We start from the raw sequence: 21616 nt of genomic DNA on the forward strand, positions 1-21616 counted from the left end.
AATTTTGTTACTACCTAAAAGTCGTCCCCATTTTCCAGCTCGCCCCCCCTTGACCACGGTGTTGTCATCCGCGATGGAAACCTTTCTGCTATGCGAGGACTCGCCTTCTTTCCCCTCCTTTCCATCTTTTCCATCACCCTTCTCCACGTCGGCAGTGTGTCTCTCCCTGCGGAACCTGAATAGAAAAAAGTAGAGAGCGAGAACGCCCGTGTTTAGTCCCGTCGACATGACACGTTTTCGTCTATTTACATTACTGGGGTTAAAAGGCCAGTTTCACTAGGCAATTAATTAAATAAAGGGAGGAATAATAAGAATACATGGTGTATACAAAAATTATATATGAGGTGGGAGAATAATATTGTACAAATATTCTTTTTTTTCTTTTTTTTTTTTTAAAGAGTTTGGGATACCATGAAACTTTTGTGACCCACGATCATATTTGATGAGGCGAATGTGATCGCCATTCTGCGTCATTTATTTCTATTCTCTTTTTTTTTTTTTTGGAAGAGTATACAAAATATATATAAATTTATATGTACAAGTATTTATATATATTTTATATAAAGACATATATGGTTTGATATTTTATACATATAGGGTCAAGCAATCATTAAGTTTTTTTTTTTCTTTGTTTTAACGTAATGGTCATGTTTTCAGTGAGTCAAATTCGTTCTACAGAGGCCAGAAAAAGGGAGACAGCTCCAGCGGTGTTCACGAGCAACCTACTTTGATGTGCCTACGGGATTCGAAAAAAAATATTCTTAATGGTGATAAGATGCCGGTAAAACATACAGGAAAACCTGGCGACGTCGATGAACCAATTGTGGCCTGGAATTTTATAAAAAAAGGAAAAAAGAAAAAAATTGAAATAAAAAAAGAAAAATGAAAAGAGAGAGAAAAATAGAGAATAGAGATAGAAAGAAAAACAGATAGAAGATAGAAAGAGAATAGCAGAAAAGAAAAGATATGCGCGAATTATAACGAAGATACGGAAGACAAACATGATCTCGTAATGACAAAGTTTGTCGTGTTCGTTGACAAAAGTTTAACTTCTTATCGTGTAAGATATGACTGCCATTTTTATTCGAGCTACAAGACTTTTCTTGTAGTATTCTTCGATGAAAAATCAGAGCACGTAATCGCGGTACTTTTCAAGTTGAACTGGCCGACTTAGAAACTCTGTTCGAATCATAATTATACTGTCTGTCCATTGGGAGCATCAAAGTTTAAATTATCGGTTATGCACTGTCGCATCCCGATGGGATACAAGCTGAGAATAACAAATCGAAGTAAATAGGTAAGCAGTATCCGGCACGCGTATCCTTTCACGTTACATTGTCCCTGGGAAATAGGATTGTACATCCGGAATAATCGCGAATTAAAATAAGAAAAAATTATGGATATTAAAATTTTTAAACAGCTTTTTCTATCGACGCGCGCCCAGTTGAGAATCACTCGAGACTTCGGAACGAATCGGAAAAGTTCGGATGGATCGGAAGAATTCGGGTCGATCGGAATAATTCGGGTAAGATCGGATCAGAATAATACCAAAGATGGCGAATTTATGCTGAAACGTAATTTGTGTCTTACTAATTATAAAGTATTTTTGTAACATTATCCGCAAATTTTGGATAGTTTCTTGAATGATCGTAATAAATGGATCAAAATTGTTACATCACCTTTCGATGAGTGTATCAAGGAGGATAAGTGACCAAATAACGCGTAACGAGATTCTGGTCGGCCCCAATCGTGGTTCATCGACGCAATTATTCGATGATACAGTTGTAATGATAACGAGCTGCCTGATCAACTGTGGGAATGCCACTGATCGACTCGACCGACCCGATTGAGTCGATGACGAAAGAGAAGGAACAGAAAAAATAAAAGAAACGGAACAATGTGACCGAGCATATTCTATATTGTTCGTATAATTTCTTCGTAAGTTTAAAATCGTATCAATTATTATTATAAAAGTACTCTATGAGTCTATCATGCACGCAACATGCCGCGGCCGAGGCTTCTAAAAGAGGTTGATTAAAAAAATAATGAATTCGAATTGTTAGAAATCGTTGGCAGTCTGGTAGTTTTTCAAGCAGCTACTTGGCATCGTTGTATATACGTATATATATACATATATGTAAAAATATGTAGATATATACATATAAGAGTACAGGTGACAAAGAGAAATTTGAATCCTAGAGTGTGTACGTCACATGCATTCGGCGTTGCATAAAATCGTAAAAGTATCGGATGCTCGACGCACGATTGAGGACTTTCGTATTCCTTTCATAAAGATTTGAAAAAGATACTTGTTTTTTATGAATTAAACATAATTAATATATAAATATTATAATAAATTCACTTCTTACAAATATTCATTATATATTATTTCTATAAGCTTTAGGGAAACGTGTTATTTTATATAAGAGAAAATAAAACAACACGTTTGTTCTCAAATTAAGGAAATGGTTAAGAGATTGATGAAAGAAATACAGAGTCCTCGAGTTCGCTCTATACAAATCTTGGTTCCACTAAGAATATATTCGTACATATGTATATAGTATATATATATATATATATATTATACATATATATATATATTTATGGTGGGAGAAAGATGCGCATAACCCTCTAAAGCCGTATATCTTACAGCACTCTAGCATTCGTCAGAACTGCAGTGATCGTCAAAAATGACAAAGATTGTATAATGGCACCGGGTGATGTGTACGTATCTGGAAACGATGCGACGTTCCTGGGCAAATCGATTTTGAATTTTAATTTTTCATTATAGAAAATTAACGGACGATTAAATATGATTAAAAATGACGGAGGAAAAAAAAAAAGAAAGTAATTTTGATTAATTTTTTTAATTTTAACTATTTAATTCCAAAGATTTTTTTAAAAATTCAAGTTTTATCATTAAAAAGAATAAATTAATAAAGGGATTTTAAAAAGTATTTTCTATTTTGAATACGATATTGAAATAGAATGAAATAAAATAAAATAAAATCTCACGAGAGGTCAACTTCAACGAACGAATCAATTTAATTATATTTTTCTTTTTTTTTTTTTTTAGTTACGAAATACAACTTTGAAAATAAATACGGAAGTCAAACAGTCAAAATTCGGGAAAACCATTAAATGGAAAACATGAAAGGAGAAAAAAATGTATCGCGTGTGAATCGAGAATTCGATTTACCCAGGTTATTTCGTAGACGTGCTGAGTGAGAATACATATTAGTTTCTCTTTCAAGCGTGTGTACAGCGATTGCACATCCGTAATACCCTTCGAAATCTTTTTCTCGAGAAATGCGTATCGGTTGCTCCCGGAGGAGATGCGCGAGTTGCAAGATCGGTATACGACACGACTAGAAGAAGAAGAATAAGAGGAAGTAGTAGTAGTAGTAGTAGTAGTAAGTAGTAGTAGTAGTAGTAGTAGAGGAGGAAGAAGAAGAAAAAAAAGAAGTAGAAGTAGAAGAATAAGAAGAAAAAACGATCTCGCGGGTCGCATTTTTTTTTTTTTCGTTCAATTCGATTTTATCCGAGATGTTCTTTTGATTTCACGATACATGAGTGGAATAAAAATTCAGCCACGGTCCATCGTTGTCAAAAGCCACTCGTCTCGAAGTCGATCTAAAAAAAAAAGTACTATTTTCCTCGAATCACGATAAATCTCTCGATAAAAAATGTTCACGCTCTCTCAACAATTATTCGTCCGTGTTATAAGCAATTTTAGGCTGGTATACCTGTACAAAATCGACCCGTAATAAATATATACGTATATACATAAATATACACATACCTATACCATGGTATATATAATATATCGTATATAATATGATTCTAATAATCATATGTGAAAATTTCTACAAAATGTACATGTATGTACATAAAAGTGATATATGTATATATTTATATGCCTATCTAGAGAAAAATCACAATTGAGAACAGTAATAAAAATATAAAAGTATAACGATATAATTAACGATGGTTAATATAATCATAATGAGAAGAATAATTAATCGAGTTAATTAATAATTATATAGAGTAATGAATAATATAAGAGTGTATACGCGTAAAAAGTAGCAAAGATGGCAATAAAAAAGAATGAAGAAAGATAAATAAATACGTAAGAAATGAAATTGCCTAAAACTGGGCCAGGGCGGCAGGACGTTCACGGTGAGCTCCTCGTCGGAATCCTGGGACCGTCCATTCGCGGCCCTGCTCACGCCAACGATCTGGGCATCCCCGTCGGTCTTGAACCTTTACGGACAACAGGCCAGCCAAGCAACGATCAACAATCAACAACAATTTACCAGTACATACGATACGAAAATTTCTAATTTTACTTTTTTTTTTTCTTATTTGCTTTTTTTTTTTTTTTTTTCTTTTTTTTTTAACACTTTTTCCTGTGTGTCGTAAATAATTTCTCTCTTTCCTTTCTCTCCCTCTCTCTCGCACACTTTCATACTTGTGCTTTTGTTTCGTAATGTTACTCGTGAATTCAGTAACTTATAATTAATGCATGAATATTTGTTACATCGTTGTACGTATGTATTTCATTTATTTTTTTGTTCTTTTTTAATCTTTCTTCTTATTATATTTATTATTTTATTCTTTGTTCAATTGTCGGTGAAAAAAAATTTAAACTGAAAAAAATGCACACGTACAAAAAAAGAAAATTTATACATTCATTCGAGATACGTTCATAATACAAGCTCATTCTCACTCCTCGTTCTCTCATTCTTAACGAAATTGTGATAAAATATATATATGTAAATATATATATATATATATATTCATATATATTCGCCCATTGAATTTGCGAATACAGACCAGATGTCCACTCTGCACGGCTTTCCACGTGGTCACACAGAAGAATCGAGACTATACGATTCATTATTTATCATGAGGATACATATTCGCTCGTAAATAAATGCCTTTAAAATTTATTCTGAAAGGGTACAAACAGGCTTCATTTTCATTTAAAATCCGTTTAAGTTAAGTAAATAATAATCAAAGTTATTTTTATTTATTTACAACTGAATACGCATCCATCGTAATTAATTCTAAATTTTTTTATCTCTCTCAATGTATCTTCATTCAATAAAAAAAAGTCGCAATATATTTTTACTACTTACATAATATAATAAAATTCGATATTTTTTATGGAAAAATGAAAGATCATTGAGAGAGACGTTTCAAAGATATTCATTCCAGTTCGACGGGTAACAAATCTGTCCCTACCTCGAAAAAATTTTTCGCACCAGATGATCCTGCGCTTGATCCAATTGTGGCTCGTTCTTTCTTCTCTCGGCAAGTTCCTTTTCCCGACGGACATCGGCCACTTTCCGAAAAATTAGCTGCACAAAACGATTCGATTCGATTTTACACGCCTTTTTACACATATTAATTATATTAATTATTTCATGCATTCTTTTGCATTTTCTTCGATATTTGTATGGAATAATATGGAATTTCGTTGTGAAGTGCGCTTCGAATAATTGTTCAGAATGAACGGCACATCGCAGATTGAACGACAGAAAATTATTTGTGCTTCTTATTAATCGTTCCTTTGTTATTAATAATAATCTTTTAAATACGTTGGACTTTTTATTGGCTTTTTTATATCCTTTATTATGTACTGATTATTCGATTGATCGTCGACTTAATAATCATCCTTATGCGTTTACATCATAGGTAAAACCATTAAAATAATTCTCAAATATATTTTTCAATACCATTAACGAATCCGGGAATAGAAGAAAACCTTCATTCCTTAATTCTATTAAAAAACGAAATGATTAGTAATTTCAACATGTAACATAACTCTATGTTTTAATATTCTTTCAGTAGAACAGAATGTAGATAACTCGGATAATTTAATCTTTTCGATAATTTAGTTTTCGATGCTGGAAAAGCATCGCTTCTCCACTATATTTCCTTTTTTCTGGATACAGAGTTGTAGGTTAAGGGTGGGAGATGGTTTTTGTTCGATAAGTACGCATGCGCTTCCAGAGTAGTCGATAGGCGCTCTAGGAAATAGGAGGTTACTTGTATTCACGATTAACCTCAAAATATTTTATTTATTGTGTCGATTTGAAAGTTAGAAATCGTTCTTTGATTATTTCCGTTTCGATAATTCGTTTCACATGATTGATTAAGAATTCTAAAAAAAGTACGCAATATTGCGTACTTATATTACTGTGATTCGTGTCGAATCCAAATTTTCGTTGAGAAAACAGAGGTATATGGATTGCTGTGGAAAGTATTTCTCGCGTTTGAAAGGTGGATAATTTTTTTTGTTATGTTTCTTACGAATTCGATATAAGTTTATTGTAAAATCGAACAGTTTATTGTAAAATCAATCGTCAAGTAGATCGATTTGTTAGTCATATGTTTATATAAAAATGCCTTTTAATAATTGACTTGTGATAGTTTTATGAAACGAATTCGATAAAGATCTGCCTATTTCAGATGGGTCATGGTTCAAGCCGTTCCGCTTCATCCGCAAACATTCTATCAGCGGACGAACTAACCTTGGTGGAGAATCTTTTCAAGTCGATGTCTAGAAGTTCAGGTTCCATAAAACGTGAAGATATATTTAAACATTGGTCCACCCATTTGGATGATACACTATTGCAATTTGTAGTAAAGTTTCTCTGTCATGAACCAGGGAAAAGAGTTTCTGCTATTAACGGAGAGAATTTTGGTAGACTCTATGTGTTTGCTGTTCGTGGAAGTCCAGAGGAGAGAACTAACTTAATTTTTAACGGTTTCTCAGAAGAGGAACAGAAACATGAAATACCTACTACTACATTCCTTCAATATGTTCAAGCTACTATAAATTCCTACTTGAGATTACAAAAAAATTCTGGCAATTCACACTATTTAACATGGAGTAGTATTGGGTGTACAGTGAACACTAGAAGGATAGGAATGAGATCTAGAAGTTTATGTGAAGATCTAGTCAAATATGGAGATACTTTGTCTACCGAACAAGTGGAGAATTGGTTTTCCACAGCAGCTACTTTCAAAACTATCCAATCGCATGTTTTTCAATGCCTTTTCCTCATTTCTCAGAAGAAAGGAGACAAAAATACCAGTGGTAAAATAAACGATTTGAATCTTTTGCCAGGTTGCAAGGGTTTGGAAAATATACCACACTTTCCTAGTATTCTAGGATTGGGTGATGTTTTGTTTTTGAACTTGAGTTTGCCTCATGAACTTCGCAACGAATGGAGATTCCTATTTTCCAGTCAAGTGCACGGGGAATCATTTTCTACTATGCTTGGAAGAATAACCATGCAAGGTTCCACCATTATAATACTTCAAGACACGGATGATCATGTATTTGGTGGTTTTGCTTCGAATAGTTGGGCAACTGGGCCAAATTTTATAGGAAACGAATCTTCCTTTTTATTTAAACTTGAACCAGATATACTTACATTTTCTTCCACTGGTTACAATAATCATTATCAGTATTTAAATCTTCATCAACAAACTATGCCTAATGGTTTGCTTATGGGAGGCCAATTGAATTATCCAGGCTTGTGGTTAGATTGCGAATACGGAACTGGAAAATCGAGCGTATCCTGTACAACTTTCCAGAATTATATTCAATTAAGTGGCAAGGAGGATTTTAAGATCAAACATTGTGAAGTGTGGGGAGTAGGTCCTATTCCAGAAATAGAAGAAGAAGGACGCGATTCGAAATCAGTTTTGGACCAAGATTCTTCTTCGAAGGTTATATTGGAAATGGCTGGCCGCAAAATGTACAGCGAAGGATTACGAGAGGAAAAAGAGTAATTGTGATACCAGAGACTTTACACAGAATGAAAAAAAGAAGAAGGAAAAAAAAGCATATCAGGCTACTTAAATCTCTATCAGCTTTTTAGAAACAAAAGAAAATCATTGTAACACAATATTTGTAACTCAATGATAAAATAGAAAAAAGAAAAAAGATGATATCATAGTTTTTGTGAACGTTTTAACGGATATATAATGATAAAAGAAGCTTGTTTTTTTTCTGTTCGCTAATTAATTTTTCGAAGAATAAAATTCTAGATCTCTGTAACGGCCTGATTTCTAATATTATTAATCATTTTTAATCAACTCTGCGATCGATAGAGTGATATAACACTTAAAAAAAATAAAAAAATAAAAAAAAAGAAAAGAGGAAAAAAATATATCGAGTTGCTGTTTTTTGAATGCCTATTATCTAGTGCCTGGTGAATCATAAATCATTTTTAATTGGACCTCTTAATACATTAAAGAAAGTTTATCGATGAGAAGAAATTTGTACAATACATATTTATTTATATATATATATATATATATATATACATAAGACTGTATATGTGTTATTCATACATGACCGACAGTGGTCACTGTTCACTCTATTGTCGGAAGAAAGAAGCCAAAGAATTTACATTGCACTGTTCAATATAATATTACAAAAGTTCAATAAAGAATTGGAATCTTGAAATTTTTTGATTCTTTTTTTAATATTTTGTTACATGCCTGTCATATTTTACCGATTTTTTTTTTAATATGCATCCCGATTTCCTGCAATCCTAATCTAATCTCGAGAAAGATAAAAAATAATAAAATAACAATACACATAGTTCCTCCTTCCCATGTCGCTTAATTAAGTTTGACGATTATAAAAAAACAAACGAGAAATAAAAAAAAAAAATAGAAAAGATAAGAAAACACTTACCCGATGACTAAGATTGTAAGTCAGAACGAGGTTCCTAGCAAACGAGTTGGCGAAGGCCTGGTAAAAATCCAACACCTCCAACAATCGATCTCTCTTGATCGTGTGAAGATCGCAATAAGTCAGAGCTCGAACATTGGCAGCGCTCTGTCCCACGGACGGGTTTGTCCAGAAGCTGTCCCCGAACACGTCACCCTTACCGAGAATGGCGACCACTTCGTCGTCCTGGATTACCTCGAGGCTTCCAGTCACGATGAAACACAACGAATCGATCGACTCGCCCGTATGATACAACAGATCACCTGGTGCGCTATGGGACATCGTGAAATGCATCGCCAGGGCGCGAAGGCAACCGTCAGAGGCCAATCTAGAATTAATAATTAATAAATAATAAAATTACAATTTATTCGTAGCATCAAGACGTTCAAGCTTTCATTTTTAATTACACTTCTAATAATATTTAACAAGACAAACTAGGCTTGCCTGAACGCAGGGTGCTCGTTGAAAACCTTCCTGTTCAGGTGGACACAGATGTCCGCCTTCATATCTTTAGGGCAGTAGTTGAGTACCTTGTCAGTGTCTAGGCCCTTGGTCATCGCCCAAGTGCTCACCACATAATCCATCACGCGTTCGCTAAGAGCTTTCGGCACCTCGTGCAGCTTCATGAATTCCCTCACGTTGTTCAACATATCGTGATACTTGGCCGTTGCGGATGTCATCTGTTGGATTATCGTAGTCACGTGACCAAAGATGGTGGCGTACAACAGAGCTGCGGACAAAGGATCAAACCTGTGTTTACAATTCATGAAAACTTGATGATCCATTGCAGAACACCAATCACTTTTCTAATATTGAGAAGAAAAGGAAAAGAGAGAGAAAAAAAAAAAGAAAAAAAAAATGAAAAAAGAAGAATCCGTATCCATACCGGCAATGATCATCATGCAGATGGTAAAAATCTTCTCGTTGTCGGTTTCGGCGGCGACGTTACCGAATCCCACCGAGGTCATGCAAGTCATCGTGAAGTATAATGCGGTGACGTACATGGTTCTCCTGGACGGGCCAGCGACTAATTCAGGCGCGGTGCTGGTATTGGTCCACAGGTAACTGTACGGGGACTGGGTGACGTTCGCCAGCTTCCACAGCCAAGAATACTGGACTCCGTTATCGGCGTCCGACCTTCCTATCGAGTACCTTTAACGCAACGACGCTTCTTACATTCTTTGCGACACTCGACCTTTAGCCTCTACCAAGGTGACATGATATTTATACCAGGCATTTAATTTAATTTCAAGTAATTATAATTTTTTTTTTTTTTTCATAACGAAAAGAAGAATTGCACTTAAAATTTTTTAACCAAGTTTTATTTTAACCCCACCTTGGTATGCTAAATTGTTTACAATTTCTAAGACGTACTATAAATTCGACAAATGAGAGGCGGGCCAAGGATTAATTCGGAGATGCGTGAGAGAAGCACGCATGCTTTTTCTATTCGCTAACCGTATATAACTGTGTTCACAAGCAGTTTCTTCATTTTCCATTCTCACTTCGACCGTTGCCCCTTTTTCCAAACGATTCTACTCTTTTGCTTCGTATAATTTTCTTTTCTTTCTTTTTTTTTTTTTTTTTTTCTTTTTGATTGGCTACTACTACGAAACGAAAGCACAGCTGGGAAGAAAGAAGGGCTACGGTCGAACACTCTCCTTTGGGGAGAAACAGTTTGGCCAACGGAAGATAAAAGGCTCGCGTTGCGTTTCCTGGTTTTTCAACATCGTCGAAGGGAACGTTCAAGGGATACGGAGCCTCTTTGTCGAGGAAACGAGCGGAACGTTAACATCATCATCATCATCATCATCAGAAGAAGAAGACTTTTTTTTTTTTTTTTTTTTTAAACTCTCTTCCACTTTCTTTCTTTCTCTTCTTTTATCTCTCCCTTGCACTCGCTCCCTCTTTTTCCTTTTTCTCTTTAAAGGCGAGGCAACGTTAATTCGAAGCGCTACTTCGTTTATGCCGCTTCGAGCGGGAAAGAAGCGAAAATAATTAAGAAGCAAGGGTGAAGGAACTAGACAGCAGACTTGCGGCCTTCTCGTCCTGTACTTTTCTCTCTCTTTTTCTTTTTCACAAGTGCGTGAGACCGGTGGATCTTCTCCTCTCTCTTTAACCTGGATAACGCGAGAGAAACAAAACAATAAAAAAAAAAAAAAAATTGAATTATGATTCGATTCGAAGGGATATTTTTGATATGTTAAAATTTCAATATTATGTTTTCGAGGAAATTTCTATAACCTACCTCTTGCATCGCAAAGTGTTTCTCAGAACAAAATGACAGTTAAGAGAGAATTTCAAAGAAGGAAAGTTATATCTCTTTTAATGTTAAAAATTTAACGATCTATTCAACAGGCTATTCTAGAAGAACTATTCTAGAAGCCATGGCAAACCAGTTCCTTTCGGGAATTTTCCTTCGCACAAAATTTTCCCCTTCCAATCCAACCAGTTCAGATCATTCTCGAATTCGAAAATTCCCATTGGAACGAGAGTGCAATGCTATTTCGTGAAAGCGGCACGGCATATGTATCGTTTGTTGCACGTGTGTATCATATGTCCTGTGTGTGTGTGTGTATGTGTGAGTGTGTGTATCTCCGTCTAAGACGTCGTGTTTTATTGCTCGTGAAATTGCGACGTTATCGGGTAACCAAGAAAATTCTGTCGCTTTCTCTTATAGGCTAGAAAAGAGAAACATATTAAACTTATTATTACAATATTGCGAATAATTATTTAGAATTATTAAGAAGACTTATGTTTAATTTAAAAAAAAAAAAAAAAAAGAATCTTATTATTATAACCTCTCTTATTACAGAGTCTTTCGACTCTACTCTAAGAAAGCGACAAAATATTGTTAGTTACATGAAAATGTTGAAAATCAAGGGAGGGAGAACGATGGTGAATGACGCCTAGGTAGATTTAGCCGTCAATCCTGCCGCAGCCGTGTTACCTTTTTGTGTGTGGGCAGGGTAAAATCACCTTAAAGTGACGTACCAGACACAGGCCAGCCAGTGAGCAACCAACATGTAGAAACAGAGCAGTAGAATGAGCATCGCGGCTCCATACTCCAGATACCGGTCTAGTTTTCGAACGACCCGGCCAAGCCGGAGCAGACGGACCACTTTCAACGCTGAAAACAGGCTTCCTATGCCGTCCTCGTCGTGGTCGAACGCGTTGAACACGTCGTACGGTAGGCAGCTCAACAGGTCGATGATGAACCATGATTTCAGGTAGTTCATTCTGATCACCTACGAATAATAATAATAATAATATTAGACAACAAGGTATATCCTAACCTATGATTTAAACGAATAATAATAATAATATTAGACAACAAGGTATATCCTAACCTATGATTTAAACGAATAATAATAATAATATTAGACAACAAGGTATATCCTAACCTATGATTTAAACGAATAATAATAATAATATTAGACAACAAGGTATATCCTAACCTATGATTTAAACGAATAATAATAATAATATTAGACAACAAGGTGTATCCTAACCTATGATTTAAACAATTCACTCTCTATAATAACGATATTAGATATCTGAATCAATCCGTGGATCGTAAAGCAATTTTTAAATTATTTCCCGTAAGAATTATTGTCATTATTTGCATAGAATTTTGTATCACCTGTGAATGAAGATAATAAAGTTATCCGAGTTATGATGATTAACTTGTAGATTGTCATCATCATTAGAGAAATATTTATTTGCAATTATTTATTATATACAGAAAATTATTAAAATTTATTTCTGTATATACATAGGATAAATGGAGGTGAGCCTGAAAACAACATTGTAAGATCGCTACCTTAGGGTCAGACACCACCTCGCCACCGGGGCCGACGAACGTGGTGTGAAAGTTGAGGACAATGTCGATGAAGAATATGACGTCAACGATGCTGTCGACAACCAGCAGGGACACGTCCTCGCTGGTTTTGTTTTTGAACGCGACGTTGTAGGGCACCATGATGGCCGTGTAAAAAGTCAAACATAAAATGATCCAGTCCCAAATCGCCTTGAACGCGCAGTAATGTAACAAAATGTGCGGCGGGGTCTTTGGTGCCTCTTGTCTGTACTGCGGCATCACGTCGCCGCTTAAGGACATCATCTGAAAGAGAATCAATTTTATCAATTTTATCCTCCCCCCTCTTTTTTTTTATTTTTATTTATTTTATCTATTTTACCTTATTTCGCACGAATGTTTTGTTCATTCTTTTTCTCTCCCAGCGATTTTACCCCATTCAGTTTTGATAAATATTTCAAATAGAGCCGAAATCGAATGATAAACGGGAAACGGGATGCGCATTTAAATATCAACGATTACATAAATCCAGCAATAGTTTCGAACACGTGCAAATCCTCTGCGGATCTGTTAACATTTCGATGCAAATCTCCTCGAAACGAGGACGAATACATTTCACCACCGCGTATATATAAATGCGAATGATCTTTGATTAAATATCAAAATTTTTTTTTCCAATTAGAATTAAATAAAAAGGAAAAAAGGAAGAAATTCCAAATTTTAAACATTTGAATTGAAATCACGAAGAAGAAAGATATAAGTACGTAATAAATCTTACGTGAGCTAAGTGTGATTGCTTCGCGGTGGTTGGCAACGCGGAATCCTTGAGGGCGGGCAGATGGGAGCTGAATTGTGAGACAAGAACAGATCTCGACCTGGTGACCGATCTGGCGAGCTTGGCGAATTTGGAGAGGCCACCCTTGCTGTCGTCTGCCTCGATTGGCTGCTTCAGGGCAGTGATGTCCCGGAAGGTCAACAGGAACAGGACCACTAGGTCCCGTTCGTTCTTTATTGGCGCTATTTGTAGAAGCAGCCATAATGGTGTTTCTGTATACCCGGAACAACAACAACAGAACGAAGAAAACTGTCATTGATCGGAGGAAATTGCGATTCGATTGTTGTTTGATTCTAGATTCTATATATCGTTTCATCGATTAATCGATACACAGTCGATAAACTAAATAGCTATTTACACAGTAGATATTACGTTGTATGCCTGCAGAAAGAATATGGAATTTATGTTTGTTGAAATTGATTTGTTGAAAATAATTTCTGTTTATGTTCTTTTTTAAAAGCTTTGCAACTCGTTCAGATTACATTTGACAATTATAAAAAAATTGTATAAATATTCTTACTGCAAGATAAGATGATTATTCACTCACCGTCATGCTATCAGCACTCAAAAGCAATTACTTAATTACTAACGAACCAATATACACGATGCGAATGGATTCACAAGCATACGATGATTTCTATTACTATTCTACATTTTGGATATATCCTGGATATTCAAAATTCTAACAACAAGTGATTGAAAATTGCACATGTATTTGGACTTTGAAATAATTTAATTAACGAAGCTTTAACGATTAAAATGCGTGTAAAAATATTACTTTTATATTGTAGATTGTATAAACTCATGCCACCACCATTCGAAGTGTAGGTGTGTCGAGTGCTGACATCTGATGTATTGTATTTGAAGCAGTGCTCGATTAGAGTGTACGTGAAATTTGATCGTGATGCAATTCAAAGAATGAAATAAATAATAGAGAGAAAAAGAAGAGAGATCAGTTGCATATAAATTCTGATAAATTCTGCTAATTCGTGCCTATTTTTATAAATTATAAATTAATCTTAATTATTTAATGATAAAAAAAAGTTTATTCTAATGATAGGATACGAAAAGAGGAAATCGGAAATTATCTTTATATTAAAGTGACACCTGATAATGAATAGTTTTAAAAGGACAAAGTGTGTACCTTGTTACAATTATTTTATCAACGATTGTATACCATCCAACTTTGAATATGTCGTGTCCTGGTGGTTGAGTATTAACAATACACACGTAACGAGTCATCGAGGACGAGGAATACGTTCATTTATATTTTTTTCATCTGTAAATTAATTTTTGCGTGAAAATTATATAAATACGTGCCTTCTCGTCTTCGATGCCCAAATTCGTTCGTTTCGATTGCTACTTGGCATTTTCTGGCGATACTGTATACCGGCTAGAGCTAATTGGGCGTGAATTTAGTATGAATAGGTCGCCATCTGGCGTGAAAAGTTTGTAATCCAACTTTAAACTCGATTTACTTCACGACATTGCTCCAAGGAATATGTAGAAATGTACTTTGACCAAGTGGACAAACACGTGAGAAAGAATAAAGAGGAATTTATTATGTTCGGGGATTAAATTGCACGTCAACGCATGTTTTCATCATTGGAAGGACATCCAATGATAAATGTCCTTCGATCTGCCATACATTTTTATCAATTTCATCCCTCTTTCTGCTTCGTCATCTCTGCCGTCCCCATTTTCTGCGTCCCTTAATCTTTCCTGCATAAACTTTCTCACTTCTGATTTTTCGATATTTTCACATTTGTTCTATCCACTTTAAAATTTTATAAAATTTTTTTTTCCAACCTTTCGAAATACACGAATATTTTTTTGATAAATTGTAGACGGATCTTTTCACTTTAAAATTTATTTAATTACAATTTTCAGTTTTATAAAATGTTGAATTAATTGGAAATGGACTACAAACCTTGAACGAGAGACGCGACCTTTGGTGTGAGAGAATAAAGATAAACGTGTAATTTGCCTACGAAAAAGTGTACGTACGATTGTGATTACGAGTGTCATCAATCGCGAGAAAGTATGTATATACTCGCGACCTTTTACATCGTCACTTGTTAATTCACAACGTCCTTGCAATAAATTAGGACGAAACTCACGGCCAGCTTACTATATACTTGCCTACGTGCCCGGTGAACATCGCTAGATCTATCGATGGAAAATAAACGGTATACCCATTATGATATTATTTTACGATGTAATTTCACGACGATTTCGCTACGATTAAAACTAAAACGACTATTTTTTTTTTTTTTTAACAAATATAATAAAATTTTACACAGGTTGACAGTCACTGTTTTGAAATTAAAGATGAGAAAAAAATCAACGTTTTATTTTAGAATTAAAATAACAATTTGAATTCAAAACTATTTCGCAACCAACAAGTTGAGAAGCACTGAATCTACACCGAAATTTATCAAAATCTCGTCTTCTTGTAGGGAAACAAAACGAAAGCGAAGATATGTAAATCTTTCAGTATCCTCCACAAAGATTCTGGATGAGAAATAGTCGGCGCGTGGTAAGAGACTGGTATTACTGGAAGACAAAGAAGCTAAGGAAAGAGGAATAGCGGTAGAAGATATATATATATATATAAGATTCGCAGCTAAATCGTCGATGCTGTTACGTACGAAGAGCATCGTTCACCGAGCTGGCAAATGGACAACATCTGCAATGGACAGATACGTGTTGTGATACGTGTTGAATACGTGTTGAATACGTGTTGTGTCTTTAGTACTTAGGAGTGAGATAGAGATAGAGAGAAAGATTTCAGGGAGGAATTAACTGAAATCAAGAGTAGGTGGGAGGTCGAATAGCGTCCTCTCATTATGGCCGCCCCTTGGTCCCGGGATCGTTCGACGATCCTTGTACGTGTGTCGTCTCTTGTTCACGCTAAAGATGGGTGTATAACAATCGTATACAGTATACCTCCAAATGTACATTAATATTTATAGATTTATATGCAGGGTGTCGTGTTAATTGTAGTACAATCGGGCAAGATTTTTGATGATTTCTTTTCTCGTGAAAAAATAAGTCGAAAGGAAAAAATTAAATTTTTTTTTTATTTAAAGATTTGGTTTCGAATATAAATCGAATATGAATATGAGTTTGAAAAATTTTCAAGGGATGTGAAAAATATTATTGGATAATATTATTGATTAGATACGAATAAATTATCGATATATGGTAAAAATTATTGAAATAATTTATCGATAGGAGATAAATGTATATGTATAAAAGGATAAAATAAAAAGTGTAAAGATAAATTATTTTTGTTTAAAAATTTTTTAAGAAAAAAATTGAATTCGAAAATTCATCGATTACATATACGATATAATTATATAATTCAATTTTCTCAAAAAGTAAGGATTTAAACGATGAAATCTTATTCTACATTTTTTGCTTATATTCACACAGATATATAATCTCCTATCGATGGTTCATTCGTATCTAAACAATTTCACGTGTATTTGAAACATTTTCAAATACTAGATTCATTCAAAAATGAAGCTTCAAATAAAAGAATTTTATTCTTTTTTTTTTTTTTTTTTTTTTTTCTACCTACTCTTTCACGAGGAAAATCATTCCTTCTCTCTGTCTGAATTGTGCTACGAATAACAAGACGACAACCTCTATATAAATATATGTAGGTATATATATATACATATAATTATATATAAGTGGTGTTTTGTATAGTTAGATTCGAGGGTGACTTACTGGTGGGTTTTTCGAGCACTCTTTTGCGAACCTGTGCTAGACATACCTCGTGGGGCACCTTTAAACAAAACGATCATTCGTTATTGGGCTCGGTTCGAGTCGATCGGATTCACTAGGATCGATATAGGGTCGCTAAGATCATCGCTTTTATGACGAAGGAGGCGTAAGTCTTTGATTGGTTATCGATTTTCGTTGCTCGTTACTGTGTCGAGCTGTTATTTACAACCGTCTGTTGATAAATATCGATCGGTAAAATACTTATTGACTCAGACACTTGAGATTTTTCGAAATTTTTTGAGATTATAGATACAGTAGTCAGTAGAATTTTGTTGAAAAAGTAAAAAAAAAAATGGAAAAATAAAGTACTGTATATGAAGAAATTAGAAGCATCGTGACGATGAGAGATACGCGAGCTGACGCATGCGAAACATCGTTTCGATTTCGATGGGGCAACGATATCCCATGAATTTTCTTATCGAGCGCGTTAAAACAAACATACGTACATGGAATATGCAAATTACGTGATATTTGATTTTCCCCGATAAGAAGTTAATTTTTCTGCTGACACGCATCGCGTACAGATTCAAACGCGTTTTAAGCAATTTTCAAATTACTTTTTAAGATTATTCGAGAGATAAACAATATAAATAAATTCGCGAATACAATTAAATAATTTATTTAACATTTCAACAAGAAATAATCTACTTAATTTCGGTGAGAAAATAACTAGTTTCTTATATAGTTACTGGATACTTAGTTATCTAGTTACTTAATATTAAATTACTATAAAATAACTAGTTTTTATTATTCCTTTTGATTAATACTTATATCTATATGATTATCAGATTTATCTTTAAAGAAGAAATTCAACGAGTCGGATAATCTTTTATAAAAAAAAAAAAAAAAAATCTTCGCAAAATCTTCGATCGCAAAATTCTTCTCGAAAAAAAAAAAAAAAAGAAAAGAAAAAGAGAAAAACGACTTTACACACGCGCCAACTCAACGTAAAGAGATAGATCTTGGTGAAATGAGCAACAGACGCAAAGAGACTCATTGTTTCTGATTACTTGTACACAGTGATAGGCACTCGTGTTCTAATAATAAATACTCGTACTGACACACGAGGCGAGTCTGCGTGAATCAGGCGACACCAACAACACGTGAAAACACACGATAAAAACTCTGGAACCCGAGACGGTCCGCGTCTACACAACGACGAATGCGGACGGTCCGGTGGTCGACCAGCGTCGAGCATGCACAATGATACGCCATTTTCGTGCCTCGAGGCGTTCTGTCAGAGTCATCTCGCCGGCAATCGACGACTTCCGCCCGTCTACAACCGCTTTCATCCGCCATTGGAAAAATGGCATCGACATTCTTCGTCCATTTTTCTTTTGCATACACTATATATATATACATATATACATATATATATATATATATACATATATATGTGTGAGTTATGAATTTCTTCTTAACCTGTTCAGATTGTATTTCGTGGCATGAAAGGTATGTATTATAATATTGTCGAGTAAATAAAATATCATTAATGGTTTGAATTTTTGTTTATTAAAACTTTTTTTTCTAGTGAAGAGTTCTTCGATAAATTTTAATTAAAAAAAAAAAAAAAAAAAAAAAAACTAAACTGATATATGTCAGTTTCTGAAGAGGTTAATATTGATTGGGATAAGGGTTGAAAATATTTTGAAAAAAATATTTGCATTTAAACTTTGTATCACAGTTAACGATCATTATATTAATCGTTCGAAATTTCTTTATATTTTCTTTTTATCTTTCTACTTTTTTTCCACAAGTGCGTACAGGTTATGTTATTATTTTTAATTTCAATCCGTTCGTTCTGGGAGAACGAGAAATATTGGGAGATCAATTATAAATGTGCGTGTAAAAAAAAAAAAAGAAGAAAACAGAAAAGTAGATTTTATTGGCATCGATTCTCGATGCGATGGAAGTCGTCGATTCCAGGAAGGAAAGAAGCCACCAGCACCACACTTAAGCTTCTCCCATGCGACGGTGGGGGTAATCGGTACTTACTGTTCTTCTTATACAGCAGGATCTCGAATTGATCGTGAATCTGGCCCTCGAGGCATTCCTCGATCCTGGCGATCGTCTCTTTGTCCGTCAACTCCCCGTACATGAATCCGCAGCGGCAGGACTTTTGCATAACCTAACGGCAAATTCGACACTTTTCATCCAGCGAATTCTCCCTCCTCGAGATTTGTAAGAAGATCAATTGTAAGAGATCTGAAAGTTGCTCGGGCAGCAACTTCTCCAAGATTTTGGATAAAATCTTTATAACAAGCTATTATTATCCTCCGATCTCGAATGATTTTTAAAACGTGACGTCATCAATCATCAGTCAGGTTAGGCGAGACATTAGTTGTAATATAAACCATTGAAACTTAGGAGGAATTGGATGAATTTTTGTTCGAGCAATTAATTTTAATTTCGCTTCGAAATAGACGATTCAATCATCTTGATCCTAATTTAAACCGTCTCGAAGAAGCATTGGTAACTTTTTAACGAGCATCGACACAATCGAGTGAAAAAATTTTCACAAGTATGGTAAGTTGAAAAAAAAAATCATCGAGATCAGGAAATGATATCTTTTTATAAATAATTATCAAACTTTTTTTTTTTTTTTTTCTAAAAAATCCGGATGACTCGAGTTTCGCTCTTTACATTTACCAATCTCTCTACAGTCTCTTCCAATGATACAGACACGTGGGAGAAAGAAATTCAATTTCATCCCTGAATTAGCACCGTCCATATCCATATTGGGAAAACAACATTGAAAAGCGTATTATTGCTCGGTTGATAAAACAGGAATTGTACACGATAGTCCGTATTGGTTCGAAACGGTTCGAACGTAACCAAGTGGATTTAATTGCGGATAAAGGTGGAACAAGAGGATAGAAAAAGTAATGGAAAGTGGTTGAATTAGGGAGAAATGGACGAGTCTTCGTGAGATTACAGACGTACTCCTCTTTTTTTTTTTTTTTTTTTTTTTTTCCTTCGTACGAGGTTGTAATTATATTATACATAGATATTGAAATTGTGCAGACGGTTCACACCCGCGAAGATTGGTTGGTAAGGTAAAACGATAAAGATTGAAAAGGTAAACGGTGGAGGGAGCAAAGCGGAAAGAGGCTTAGGGGAGGGCGGAGCAGGGTATTTACCTCGGCACGATTATAGCCAGAGATTTTGCAAAAGCTTTCGTTGCAATAGACAATAGGGAAGTCGACGATCTGAGCGTTCGCCAGGAGGAAACTGCTGTCAGCTGTGAACAGAGAGAAATGGATGTTAATTTTCATCGTAATAACAATATATCCATCCGGCGTGTTGAAAATACGCCGCTGTAACTCGATTTTTAAATTTTTTCTGCAACACGGATTAAAGAAAAAATTCATCGTCAAATGACGTGTAAATAAATATTTCGTACGTTTTTTAACCGAGAAAAAAAGCTTAAAAATTGATGCTTTCGAAGATTTATTTTATCTCAAAGAAGAATAAACACGTTAAAAAGAACGCTGCGTTTTACAACTGCGAATGTCAAAATGTTCGAATTAAATTAATGGTAAAAAATAATATTTCATTTATATTACTCGCTCGGTAATAAAGTCGCAACAACAACGATGATTTTCCGCATAACCGGTTTCCATATCCCGTGGAAATTCCAAATTCCCCTTCAGCCCGCTCGCACGGTCAGGTTTTCTCATCCACTTATTCGTTCGCGGCACACGTAACGCATTAACGAGCTTTATACCCTTATTCGAGTTTCGTCGAGCCGAGAGGGGGGAAAAAAAAAAGAAAAAGAAAAAAAAAAAAATCGTCATTACTCGATCGAGCTTCCATTTCGAATTCCTTCGGGATTCCCGTGTGTCGAGAGTATATTCGAGAATCGAATCCAAATCTCGAGCGACGTTTGGAAAGAAAAGATGATTGGAAACTTTTATTTTTTTCCCCTAGATAATTTGGGATCGAAAATGGAATCCCTTTGTCGAGATCGGTCGACGGATAGGGAATTTTCGATTTTACCCTGAAAAATGGCGGAGAAATTTTCTCTCGAAAAATCTCGACAACGAGATTTTCCCCCAGAAATTTGGATAGATATAAATCCATTCAGTAGTGGAACATCATTCTGTTATTCTAGGGGAAATTTTCCAAGAATCGTCGAAATCATCGAGAATCGACGATTTGTAGATTTTTTTTTTTTTTTTTAAGAAAACTCTGGCCAAAAATAATGGAATACCGTTCTATCGAAACTAGATATTACAACGAAAACGTTGATTTCTAGGAAAATTCTCGAAGCCAATTCTAGGGAAATTTCTGGACACATTTCCAATATCGTTCCGTCGTCGAAGTTAAGTCTCGACAATCGGAAGGGAGGAAGTATAGGAAATTTTATTTTTTCCCCGAAAAGGGAAGTAGATAAATTTCCGAAAATAGA

The 21616-nt window shown here is 34.8% G+C and overlaps 2 protein-coding genes across 15 annotated transcripts in view; one reads left to right on the top strand and one right to left on the bottom strand.

Moving 5' to 3' along the window:
- Positions 1-21616, bottom strand: part of eag (potassium voltage-gated channel protein ether a go-go) — a 73745-nt gene that overhangs the window by 8429 nt on the left and 43700 nt on the right. For 4 of the 11 annotated variants that reach the window (XM_012483896.3, XM_086905477.1, XM_086905478.1 and 1 more), the window contains 11 exons: positions 20346-20446; positions 19201-19333; positions 13354-13622; positions 12582-12881; positions 11738-12006; positions 9645-9910; positions 9203-9488; positions 8723-9086; positions 5248-5363; positions 4147-4263; positions 15-175 (listed from right to left, as the gene is read on the bottom strand). In XM_012483896.3, coding sequence (XP_012339350.1) covers positions 15-175; positions 4147-4263; positions 5248-5363; positions 8723-9086; positions 9203-9488; positions 9645-9910; positions 11738-12006; positions 12582-12881; positions 13354-13622; positions 19201-19333; positions 20346-20446 — 2382 coding nt within the window. Of the gene's footprint in view, positions 1-14; positions 176-4146; positions 4264-5247; positions 5364-8722; positions 9087-9202; positions 9489-9644; positions 9911-11737; positions 12007-12581; positions 12882-12957; positions 13242-13353; positions 13623-14188; positions 14474-16216; positions 16324-17148; positions 17207-19200; positions 20447-21616 lie in introns of those variants that run through there. The other 7 variants (XM_086905483.1, XM_012483898.3, XM_003691855.4 and 4 more) reach the window with 7 other exon arrangements.
- LOC100871925 (MTOR-associated protein MEAK7) lies at positions 1497-8488 on the top strand. Of its 4 annotated transcripts, none has more exons than XM_086905486.1 (2): positions 1497-1921; positions 6478-8488. In XM_086905486.1, exon 2 carries the CDS (start codon positions 6478-6480, stop codon positions 7807-7809), a length of 1332 nt encoding a protein of 443 aa, XP_086761612.1. In that variant the 5' UTR covers positions 1497-1921; the 3' UTR covers positions 7810-8488. The 4 variants fall into 4 exon arrangements, with proteins under 4 accessions (XP_086761612.1, XP_031771054.2, XP_086761610.1 ...); XM_031915194.2 differs by having other exon boundaries at positions 1498-1938; XM_086905484.1 differs by lacking the exon at positions 1497-1921 and adding an exon at positions 4178-4318.

Source organism: Apis florea, unplaced genomic scaffold (genome assembly GCF_048593485.1).
Source record: "Apis florea isolate Af1SG1 unplaced genomic scaffold, ASM4859348v1 contig_2411_pilon, whole genome shotgun sequence".
NCBI classification, from domain to species: domain Eukaryota; kingdom Metazoa; phylum Arthropoda; class Insecta; order Hymenoptera; family Apidae; genus Apis; species Apis florea.